The sequence below is a fragment of the Sinocyclocheilus rhinocerous genome, unplaced genomic scaffold, assembly GCF_001515625.1.
Source record: "Sinocyclocheilus rhinocerous isolate Xijiao unplaced genomic scaffold, SAMN03320098_v1.1 scaffold469, whole genome shotgun sequence".
NCBI lineage: Eukaryota > Metazoa > Chordata > Actinopteri > Cypriniformes > Cyprinidae > Sinocyclocheilus > Sinocyclocheilus rhinocerous.
The window spans coordinates 323,050-335,584 of NW_015636034.1; the positions used below are offsets into that span (position 1 = coordinate 323,050).

Below are 12,535 nucleotides of genomic sequence, written 5' to 3' on the forward strand. Positions count from 1 at the left end.
TTTATTCTGTTTTTTTATTTTTTCCCCCAAAGCAGGGACCCTTTTTTTTCTTATGCTGAGCTATATAAAAAGAGCAATGGGTATGAAAGTGCTACTACAGGCAGATACAAAGCCAAGTGTTAAAATATGGAGTTACAAAAGTGTATGATTGATTTGGCCAAAGCCCCTTTTGCTGTTTAAATAAACTATCATCACATGCAAGGTACCGCCCCAATGAACATCACCGTTCTCTGCCTCTCCACGTCTTGAGGAAAACCTTTTGGTCCCTCGCAAGTGCATATTAAAGTTAATGAAATGGATGAACAGCATCACAGTATGATTGAATAATCCTACTAAGTACAATCCGTACAATCACAAATCTGAAGTGAAAAAGCAAAGGTGCAAAAAAAATACAAAATGAGTGCTTCCATCTCCCTAGTCAATATAAATTGAACTTGTAAATGTTACCTAACCAGAAAATGTAAAATAAGACAAATAGTTGAAAAATATTCAAGTTATTCGCTGATAAATAAAAAAGTAATAAAACAAACAGAATCAAACACCAAAAAAACTAAACGGTCAGCAGTGTAAGCCCATTAAATTAAATCAGATAGTTCTTTAACTTTTTGTCTCGAAAACAATAAATAAATAAAACAAGAAAAAGGAATTGGGAAAAAGACGAGGAATGATCTAAAGGAAAACGTGCAAGTTGGAAGACAGAGAATGACACAAACAGCGGATCTTCCCGCAGTACCACCGCTGTGCTGTCAGAAAACATTATTGGGTTGGACATCACAGTTTGAACGCAAGAACATCCTCAAGCTCGACTGAAATCAAATCTGGCAATAGAGCAACAGTACCATGCTACAGCATCTCACATTACACCATTGGACAATTCACAATGCTCACAATCAACGCAGGCATTTTGGCGGAGAGCTCAGTTTGGCATGAGGGAGGTGGACAGAAACTTTCTGAATCATCCTTAACCAGCCGTCATCAAATCCCTGTCAGTCTTTAACAAACATGCAAGAGATCCCAGTTCAGACGTCCCACTCTTAACAGACCTTGTTCTACGTCACATTTCATATACACACCATCCAGACTCACTCCTTCCTCATGTATCACTTCCCTCTTCACTAATGTCCCATATTCTCACCCCAGCCTCATACCTCGGGGCTGCACTCGGCCACATTTCTTCAAAAAGTGCCAAGGCAAATACAAATGAAAGATTTTGCCGTTCCTGCTCAAATTAAACGGACACGCTGAACGCAACAACAACATGCACAAGAGCCATCTTTACACTCAGAAAACAAACACCAGACACACAGCAGGGTTTATTGCCAAACACTATCAGGAAATGTACTGCATATGTCAAATTATTACTCTTTTGATCCCATTTAAAAAACACTGTCCATTTCAACTCGCCAGGTTTTCTCAACTATCTCATCAAGCTTCGTCCAGGTAAATCCTCAGTCTGTAACCACCAGAAACATTTTTTGCTCATAATTCATATAGACATCCTAGTATTTCAATGTTTATCGAAGGATTTTTACGCTAATATCTGATTGGCGTATTTTAGGAAGGAAAGTGAACATGATATTAGATGTAGCGAAGCACAATAGCACTCAAAAGTGTTTGAAAATAGCATTCGACTTATCAATATCTACGTTTAAGCAAAATGATTGGTTAATGTTCACATCCTGCCTCGAAACAACAATGAGAATGTGCCGTGTCTTATTTAAATGCTCATTAAAAGGTCAAGCAAATCACAATGGGGTGCGTGTCCTGCTCTGTTACAAACTTTAACGTACAGTGACTCATCTGAATGAATCAGTATGGTCTTTTACAGCCCTTTCATTGGTGGAAGGACAAACAACACATTTCAACATCACTCAGACTGCTCACAATGTTGAGGAAAATAGTCAAATTCCTTTGGGGAAGGAAAAAAAGAGAACAACACTACAGTGGCGTAAAAAGAAAACAGTTCAGGGAAAATAAAATAAAAACAAATGAAGGCCTTTGCAGTGACCCATCTACATTCGTAAGCCTTTTTAGGTGCATTTATTTCATTCAAAAAACGAGACTCAGAAAGCACTCTTAATAAACGCAAGGACAAAAAGAAAAAAATAAATTAAATTCGCTTAAATACATTTTCTCTCACACATTTTTTTTCTTATAAAATAAAAAAGTGCTTCCTGTCATTCTTTCAATTAATGCTGGCTTTTTTGTTGTTGTTATTGTTACACTATGATTGCACTATTGAGCGTTGAGTGGAAAGGCTTTCTCACAACTGTTCAAAAACAGTTTGGGCTTTGGGGGAATTTAATCTGATCATCAACTGTGCATCACAGTTGTGTATCGCTGCATAAAACACTCCACATCAGTCAAACGTGCCATTTTTCCCAGGGAATGATATGTAAGAAATAAAACCTTCGGTGAATACATTTGAGTGAGCATTTCTAACGGGCAGTTTTAGTGAGAGTTTAGCGCTGCATAGCTCGGGTTCACAGGGCTTTGTACGGAGGAATACTGAGTTGTGGATCGATGAGGGGTAAAGCTAGTCCTGAACACAGACGTCCTCTGTGAAGCCTTAGTAAACCGTTTATGGCAGTTTTGACAGAAGGTGAACCTTAAAAACAGTAACAACAGAAGCAGCGTAGACTGGAGCGGTTTTGAGTAGTTATACTACGTGTACCCGGAATCGCAAAACCCATGTGAATCTCTAGCCATGCAGTTATATGTATTTATCTGAACTAATAGATGTGTCCTTGATACTAGTTCCCACTGAATAAGGAATGTGGAGAAACATCTCAAATCAAAGAGAGAAACACAATGAAGACAAACAGCAAAAGTTCTCCCATCATGACCCAACCTTTGGGCTGGAGCTGTGAGGACGTTTGAGCGGGCTGGACCTCGATCCGACCCGACGTGCAAATTCCCATCACCCTAAATCAGAAGTTTCCCTTGGTCTAGCTAAACAAATGAAAGAACCAAGATGGGCGATGAAGGGTCAAATGGGCCGTTGTCTGTTAGAAGCTGAAGACCTAATTTGTTCCAGTGGTAACCTTGATGAGGATGAGGCAGTGTCAGCTGCGTGGCGCTCACTCTCTCCCGCTGGCGGAGTAGGAGAACTGGGGGAAGTGTGGCCGTCGCTCGTTGTCCATGCAATCCATCCCATCTTCATCGACTGAGGAGAGGAGCACAGGAGCAATCGGTCAGGAGCAGCTAGACTGACATTACGAGTCAGTTTCAACCAGGCTCATGCAAATAAAATGTTTTCTGCAGTTAGCCGTGAAGAAAACTTTATCTGAGCCACTTGTGCACTTCCCATCAGGTCACAAAAAAGCCTGCAATATGCCAAAAAACTGGCACCCACACACTTACAGGAAACAAGCTGTTGAATATGGAGTCTGTGGAAGACTTAACAGTTTGTAGGCGAAAAACAAGGTTGTTACTTTTATTAAAAGGGTTATGAAGACAAGATTTAATTGGTCCCACACATCCTAAATATCGACAAGACCTTCTATAAGCTTTGGCATTGATATCGAAAATATTACTGCCTTGTTTCACCTCACACTCACCAAACTGGTTTCATTTAGCATTCAGATATTTTACATTAGCATATCATTTAATAAATGTGTGCACAGTCAAGGTCGCTGATGGAAAAAGACGTTTACCTCTATTACAATGACAAAAAAATTAAAAAAAACATGCTCTTCTGACCAAAAGAGATTTCTAAAAATGACAGGGCTCAGATGGAAAGGCTTATAAGGATTTTTTTTTTTTTTTAAGATTTTAGTCTTTGGTCCACAGTAATGTAGTGTACAAGTCTGAGAAATTAAACACTGTTGCTAATCTTCTAGGTAGGGACTGAAAAAAGCTCATGTAACAAATATGTAGAAATGTATTTATTATTCATGTTGGTTTTATATGGCTTTGTTCATCAAAAGTTCATGTATAATTAGATAAAAGGTCAAGTATGTACTACCGTTAATACATCTGGGGTCGGTAAGATTATTTATGTTATCTGAAAGTCTCTTAAGCTCTTAAGGCTGCATTTATTTGATTACAAATACAGGAAAATTAGTAATAATGTGAAATATTACAATTTAAAATAACTGTTTTCTACTTTATTGTATGTTAAAATGTAATTTATTCCTGTGATGCAAAGCTGAATTTTCAGCATCATAACTATAGTCTTTAGTGTCACATGATTCTTCAGAAATCATAATATGCTGATTTTCTGCTCAAGGAAAATTCCTTATTATTATTAAAGGGGTCATATGATGCGATTTCAACTTTTCCTTTCTCTTTGGAGTGTTACAAGCTCTTGGTGCATAAAGAAGATCTGTAAAGTTGCAAAGACTAAAGTCTCAAATCCAAAGAGATATTCAAACAAAGAAAAGTTAAGAGTCAACCACGCCTACCTAAAACGGCTCGTTCTAACACGCCCCCACATACCTACCGGCCTCCGCTCACTCAAGCCGGCCTCTGCTCACTCAAGCCCTCCGGCCGTTCCTCACTCTAGGCCGCCGCCGCTCATTCAAGCCCGCCCACCTCCGCTCACTCAAGCCCGCCGTGTGTGGCGCTGTGTTTTGTTGTGAAAGCGAAACTACTTTGTTTGGCCTTCCAAAAGAGGACACGGCTAGAAATCAGTGTTTAAGAGCTGATCCGTGCTGGTCGCTGAGGAAATACATCAACTGCACGCTGTGGATCGCCGGATCGGCTTTCACCATGGACAAAGCGGAGTCCAGCCCGCTTCCAAAAGAGGACACGACTAGAAATCAGTGGTTAAGTTGTATTTACAACCCTGTGCCAGAACAGTTCAACCCAAATATTCAGATGTGTGCAGCACATTTTATGGAGCACTGTTTCCTGATCCTGGTAGAGTAGACTACAATGCCGGCTGTTCTAACTCACAGACTGTAAATACGTTTTTTATATTTAAAGGATTTGCCACTGATGATTTAAACTGAGTTTTGGGCAGTGTAGAGTAGAGCTTGTTGTTTGTCATTTCTCCGATCACAAATGCAGACATGGTTTTATGTTTACGCGGCGCGATGCAACGCAACGCGTAAAAAGACAGTATAAGTCATTATAATCCATAATTATGTCCCCACTGGATGCAACAAATGCCTCATTTGTAATGGGTTTGAATGTTTTTGTCTCGTCGCTCCGGCCGGACACAGCATCACAGTATGGTAAGGGGCGTAACATTTCCGTCTCACGCTTGAGGTATTCGGCCAATCACAACGCACTGGATAGCTGGCCAATCACAGCACACCTCACTTTTTCAGACCGATGAGCTTTGTAAAAATCGACGCGTTTCAGAAAGGCGGGGCATAGAGGAGAAACAATAATGTACAGTATGTGGAAAATAATGTTTTTCTAACCTTAAACCACATAAACACATCAGCATCATATGACCCCTTTAAAAATGATTTTGGTTACTATGAAAATGCTTTCTGCTACTTGTATAAGAGTGCAGTAACTCTGTTTGAAACATTTTAACATCCTAAAATATATATTAGTCATAGTGCTGTCAAACGATTAATTGTGATTAATCGCATCCAAAATAAAGGTTTTTGTTTTTATATATACATAATAAATCAACAGTACACATACATATATTATACAAACAAAAACCTTTATTTTGGATGCGATGTATTTATGTGAGATGAAAATCAGATGACACTTCAAGAATAATTCATGGACATAACCAGGCAACTTCTTCACAAACCTTAATAATTGTGTGTGAACAAAAAAGTATCATCTATAGTTTTCAGGTGATTGAGATTTGTGCCAAAAAATGATCTAGTACACAGCATATGCCTTATGACTGAGAACATAATTAAGTCAGCACAACATCATGCATGTTTTCTTGAATATACTTTTGTGTCATTACAGAACTGTCAATGTATGCAGAGATAAACAACAGACAAACTCACATTTTTCAGGAGGGGTTATTGTAATTGTCTGAGCTGTGAACTCTTCATCGAAATATCTGGTATCTGTCTCTGACGACACCTGAGGCTTGAAGGGAGGTATCAGCTGAGGAAGGAAGAGAGGGGGATGAAAAAAACACAGAACACCTGTTTGTGCAGATCTGACACTGCATATAATACGGCGAACTGGAGGGCTCAATCTAACGCCTCTGAACCGCACCTCCTCTGCCAACCATTGTGCTATTTGTGTTCAAGTGACAGTGACCTATTAATGCATCGAGTCACACATAACCTCTGTCTTAACATGCACCATTAAAAGCATTTTGGTTGTCTGCACTTTTAATTAAAATTTTAATTAAAGCTTTTTTTCCTCAGTAAAAAATGATGCCTGACTTTTCTACAATGGCATCAATGACTAATAAACTTTGGCTTTTCCATGATGTTGCATCCACATATAAAGAGGTCGAAATAAAGTTAAATGCCACTTTTATTATCTATGAAAGCTTGTTTCTGACCTGGAAAATCAAATGATGACATATAAAGATGAAGTTGTGAAACATCAAGTCACAGTTACAAGAAACTCGTAATTACAAGAAAAAAAGTCATAGTTTTTAAAGACATTCTGTTTTAACTGATGTAGAGATGGACTTTAATATCAAGGGGTGCGTTTCTCAAAAGCATTGTAAGCTAAGTTGATGGTAGAGACCTTTGGTGGCAATGGATCTACAATCTACTTAGGCTTATGATGCTTTTGGGAAACAGCCCAGGTCAACATAAAAAAAAATTTAAGTGGATCTTCATATGTAGTGGTCAAGGCAGGACAGCATAAATTCTGAGTTACCTTTTTATCATAGACATCCTGCCAGTCAATTCCAGCAAAGAAACTATGTCGCATAATTTCTTTAGCATCATCCGGACCTCCACCAAGTCTGACAGGAAAACAACAGGAAGCGACATGTATTTAGTCACAAGACAACTTATGATCTTCCAGCAGTTAGTTCCGGTCTAAATAAGTGCTGTAACAGAAGTGACAAAGAAAGACCAGTTGAATTGTGTAAAGAACATAGACCATACAGATCAATATTGTCAGTGTTGGGAAGGTTACTTTGGAAATGTAATAGGTTACAGATTACAAGTTACCCTACTTAAAATGTAATAAGTAGTGTGACTTTTCAATTACTTTATAAAAGTAATGTAACTGATTACATTTGATTACTTTTCTAAATTTCTATTTTTTTTAACTGTTTATCATTTTCAAACATGTAAACCAGGCAGGGTAAACCTTACAGTAGTACTCAACACTGATTACTGTCACACTTTTGAAATCCTTCATCACTTGAATTAAGATTATATTTCCATTTTAAAGTAGGCATTGGATGCAAAATTCACTTTTACATGGTGTTTGCATATAAATGTATCTTAGCAGTGTGTACACAACCACCCTACAATGATAAAAATCCATTCACTCCTTTTTTTAACCCCCCAAAATCCTAAATAGTCTCAATTATCAAGCCGTTTTGATTTTCTGAGCAGTATGATGTCATATTGTTCAGGCCCCGCCCACAACCGCTGATGTACTGTCCAATATTAGCATGTTTTCGCCCTCAGCCAGTTGTACGAAGTACATAGCAGATGTAACCCCCTTTGTAATCCTTAACATTTTCATAAGTAACTGTAATTTAATTACATGTCTTTTCTCAGTAACTGTAACCGATTACAATTACTTTTATTTTGTAATTAAATTACATAATTCCGTTACATGTAACTAGTTACTCCCCAACACTGAATATTGTTATGACTGACCTCTTATTGGGATCTTTGATGAGCAGGCCTGACAGTAGGGACTTGGCGTCAGCAGAGAGCGTCCTGGGGAACTTGATGTCCTCCATTAGGATGAGCTCAAAGAGCTTCTCATGGTCCTGATTGTAGAAAGGCAGTCGGCCACACATCATCTCATACATGACCACACCGAGACCCCACCAGTCCACCGCACGGCCGTAATCATTGTCCTCCAGCACCTGAGAACAAACACACGCATACAAACATCCCTGCATGAAAGCATTCATGATCAACCCAAGAAATCAAAACATGTACAAGCACAGGGAAACTTTGTACAGAAATATATATATCTTAAATGTTAAATATGTTCGTGTTAACCTGTTTTAACATTTAATTATTATTGCATAAACACTCAAAAATATGGATGTCTCAGCACCAGTGTTGTGCAAGATTTAGAATTGAAGAACTGGCACAATTTCAGCTCACAAATGTGAATTTGAATTGAACTGGACACACCCCACAGGAAGCTGAATTAGAATTTTGATGACAGAAAGGTATTTAATGACTTGCAATTTTACTACATTTAACACAGGTAATTCTAAAATATATCCATCCAACAATCTATCCATTCATCCATGCATCTAACCTTCCATCCATCCATCCAACTGTCTATCCATTCATAAGGCCTATAAACCTTCAAAAAGCTTTCTCCCCAAAACTTCAAACAAAGTCTGTCTTGACAAATGCCTCTTTTCTAGTTAAAATTACAGTCAGACAAGTTACTTAAATTAAATTTCAATAAGTAAATAAAATGAAACCTGTTTGCTACCTCACTACAAATTCAGGAATTGAATTGTAATTTAAAAGGCGATCTCAATTCAATTCCGAATGATGCACAATCCTATGAAGAGCTTGGCAAATGTATTTCAGAATAAGTTGCTCATGTGTAACATAACACTAAATCAATTTCATCTCCATAAGAGTCATCACAGCTAAGAGTTCCTAAATGAATGGCAGTCAGGAACATCAGTGCTAATATATGAATATCAGTGGCTGATAATGGCAGCACTTCACACACTCTTATTGTAGTGCTTCTCATCAGCAAACCCATGTCAGCGTGAGCCAGCTCCGTCTCTTCGCCCCATCAGTGCTAGACTGATAAAAGCATCTAAACATTCATTCTGCACCGGCGCATCAGGTCAAAGATCCAGCACAGGATACAGTCGGAATCTGGAAGCACAATCCTAAAAGCCTGATATCGTTGGATCAAAGCTATGCTTTTGGGCAAGCGTCCCAGGCCCCAATTACCGAGGATGCTCATACACACCTTACCGGTAGCTCTTATGAGTCTATGTGGCGGCTAGAGTTAGCGTGCAATGTAGAGGAGCTCTTCAGAGCAGAGAGTCGTGATTAATACGTCTGACTAATGACAAGGCTGGTTGGCACAGAGCCAGTTAAGCATATGCTCAGAGTGGTGTTATAACAATGTCTCCTCTCTGATCTTTAAAAACAGGCAGACCTGCACAAGTCAACAGCAGCATTCATTACTCTGTCTGATTAGGGAGCACAATGTGAACGTCCATGTGTGAACGCAGGGCTAACAACCTCCAGTGAGATGGGTGTATATGACTACTCCACTTATAAATGTCAGAGCAAATCTTCTGAATGGTACATTGTGTGCTTTGAACAACACTTAACATTCAAAAGTTTGAGATCTATAAGATTTTTTTTTTTTAGAAATTTAGAAATTTAGATTTTTACTCAGCAAGGACACATTAAATTAACAATAAGAGACTGTATAAGGACATTTATAATGTTAAAAAATATATCTATTTCAATAAATGCTGTTTTTAACTTTCTATTTATCAAAGAATCACAGTTTCCATAAAAATCTAACAAAAATCATCAACATTGATCATTATAAAAAAATAAAATAAAATAAAAAAGTACCAAATCAGCATATTAGAATGATTTCTGAAGGATCATGTGACACTGAAGACTGAAGTAATGGCTGCTGAAAATTCAGCTTTGCATCACAGGAATACATTACATTTTAAAATATATTCAAATAGAAAAAAATCCTTTTAAATTTTAATATTATTTCACAATATTACTGTTTGGTTACAGTTTAGTACAGGGGACCAATTCTCACTATTAACTAGTTGCTTATTAGCATGCCTATTATTAACATTTGCTTTTTATTAGTACTTATAAAGCACTTATTATGCATGACCATATTCTACCCAATACCTAAACTTAACAACTACCTTACTAACTATTACTAAGAAGCAAATTAGGAGTTTGTTGAGGCGAAAGTCATAGTTAATGGTTTGTTAATAGCGAAAATTGGACCTTAAAATAAAGTGTGACCTACCTAATAAATGCAGCCTTGATGAGCTTAAAATACTTCTTTTAAAAACATTAACTTATCAGCACCAAACTTTTAAACGGTTGGTGTGTTATTTGACAGAATAAATGAATGTCATATCAAATGTGCTGAACGGTAGCCTACTTTTGGTATTGTTGATTTGAACTATATTACTTATTATTTATTGTAATTATAACTAATAATTAATTGCATTATTTACTGAACATGGTTATCTTTTACCATATTTCCATTGCAGCTATTACATATAGTGAAGTTCAAATGCATTAAGTGTCATCCAAAACAAATCGCTAAACACTATTTTTTCTTAAAAAGAAACTGAATGGATCCTTTATCATTTCCAGTGCAGAAGTTAATGTGCGTTACAGTGATTTTACCACCGCTAAATAATAAGAGAGTGAAAGTGTGTTCAAATTACATGGACAGAATGTGTGTTTTTGCACGTCTAAGTCCAGGACTGGACAGGACCGTGTGTTCTGGAAGCAAACAGGAGCGTAAGCGAGGACGAGGACACCGTTCATGTGTGTGCGTGGCATGTATGGGCGGATTGTGCTGTTTGTCCTGGGAGTGTATGTGAGCAGCTCGGCTGCAGGCAGGGATGCGATTAATGCACACAGAGCCAGTTGGGGTCTCCCTGTTCCAGAGCCACAGGCGAGGAGGAGCGGCCGCAGGGGAGGAACAGGCCCCTGCTCGGACAGCCATGTGGCAGGGCTGCTGCTCCCAGGACTGGGCCCTTGGCAAGGCTGGCCTGGGAGGGATGGGACAGAGTGCCTGTGGCTCCACCAGCCCAGTTCCCCAGCAGGGCAGTGGAACAGACAGCCTCCATGAGCTTATCCCACTTTGGCCGGGCTACACGAGGACGCTTGTGCACATGCACATAAATAGGGGTGTGCAAAGTGCATACAAATATATGCGTGCATACTGTAAACACGCACGGATCGCCATATGCACGCTTACCTGCTGCTAAGCACCTGTACGCATCCTTCAAGAAGATGAACGCTAGCCACACCTGCATGCTGACAAACGCATGTCCTGTAGGCTCATTTACAAAAAGCTAATGTGCTCTGAATCACACCTGGAAGCTAGCGATAATGTGTTTTATTGGTAGCAAACATGCTGTAGAAATGCTGCAATTACAAAATGCTAAAGATGTGGCAGATGAGAACTCAATGACAGATGACATACAGCTTGTGAAAGCGAACTGTTATTAGAGAAGTATTTCTGTAAATGTATCTTCATTCATTCTCATTAGCACTTAAAACATTTGGTGAGGGCCAAATTTAAGCGAAACTATTCCAATTTCACTTCTGTAACCCTAAAAGTAATTTTTTTCCCTCTAAATATCTTTCACACTCTCTCTCTCTCTTTCTTCTATTTCTCTCTCTCTCTAATCCCCCCCTACTTTGCATCTCCAGGACTTGGCTCAGGCTGTGCTCTGTTATTTTTACACCAGTACGGCAGTATAGATTTCCAGGTTTCCCAGCCACCTTCTTCCAACCTTCCCCATCTGCCACCATCTGCCTCTGTTTAGCATGTACTTTTTTGTGCAATCACATACTCTTGTGAAAAATAACCAACACTCAAATCATCTCCTGGCACAGCGGCCAGGCTGAGCAAAACAAAATGTTGCGCCAAATTGTCTTCCGTACTTTTTCGAGTGGAATCTATATCCCCCCTTCACTCCCGCTGCCGCCCCCTGCCTGCTCCCCCCTCCTGTCTATAAATATGGATTTAGTCACTGCAATCTGGGCACCATGCACACCTCTGGTTGGACAGAAGGTTGAACAGCAAACTACTGTTCAAAGAAAATAAAAGTGATAATTACTTTTGCTATTTAAAAGACATGATCTGTGCTCTGGTTTAACAGGCTGCATTTATATTACTGATATAAATATCTAACATTTACAACACTTTCTATGAAGCCTATACATATAATGGATAACAATGGTATTAATATATTCATATAGGATTAATTCAATACACTGCCATTCAAACATTTGGGGTCACAAGGAGGAAAGAAATTAATACATTTATTCAGCAAGGATGCATTAAATTGATCAAAACTGACAGTAATATTTATAATGTTAAAAAAGATTATATATTCTATTGTAATATATATATATAGAGAGAGAGAGAGAGAGAGAGATTAGAAAAGAAAATTTTATCTATTTTAATATTTCCACAAAAATAGTTAAGCAATAGGAAACCATGATACATTTTTTATATCATGATACATACATACACACACATACACACACACATATATATATTTATATATACAGTCGTTGTCAGAATTATTGGCACCCTTGGTAAATATGATCAAAGAAGGCTGTGAAAATAAATCTGCATTGTTAATCATTTTGATCTTTTATTTAAAAAATTCACATAAATCTAACCTTTCATTGGAGAATAAGAATTTAAAATGGGGGGAAATATCATTATGACA

At 38.2% G+C, this 12,535-nt stretch overlaps 1 protein-coding gene across 3 annotated transcripts in view; it reads right to left on the reverse strand.

Annotated features, from left to right (window-relative positions):
• Positions 1 to 25: 25 nt before the first annotated feature.
• The window catches only part of akt3a (v-akt murine thymoma viral oncogene homolog 3a), a 114,045-nt gene continuing 101,535 nt past the window's right edge, over positions 26 to 12,535 (reverse strand). For all 3 annotated transcript variants that reach the window (XM_016562101.1, XM_016562100.1, XM_016562103.1), the window contains 4 exons: positions 7,728 to 7,942; positions 6,766 to 6,853; positions 5,928 to 6,030; positions 26 to 3,166 (listed from right to left, as the gene is read on the reverse strand). In XM_016562101.1, coding sequence (XP_016417587.1) covers positions 3,081 to 3,166; positions 5,928 to 6,030; positions 6,766 to 6,853; positions 7,728 to 7,942 — 492 coding nt within the window. In that variant the 3' untranslated portion in view covers positions 26 to 3,080. The remainder of the gene's footprint in view (positions 3,167 to 5,927; positions 6,031 to 6,765; positions 6,854 to 7,727; positions 7,943 to 12,535) is intronic.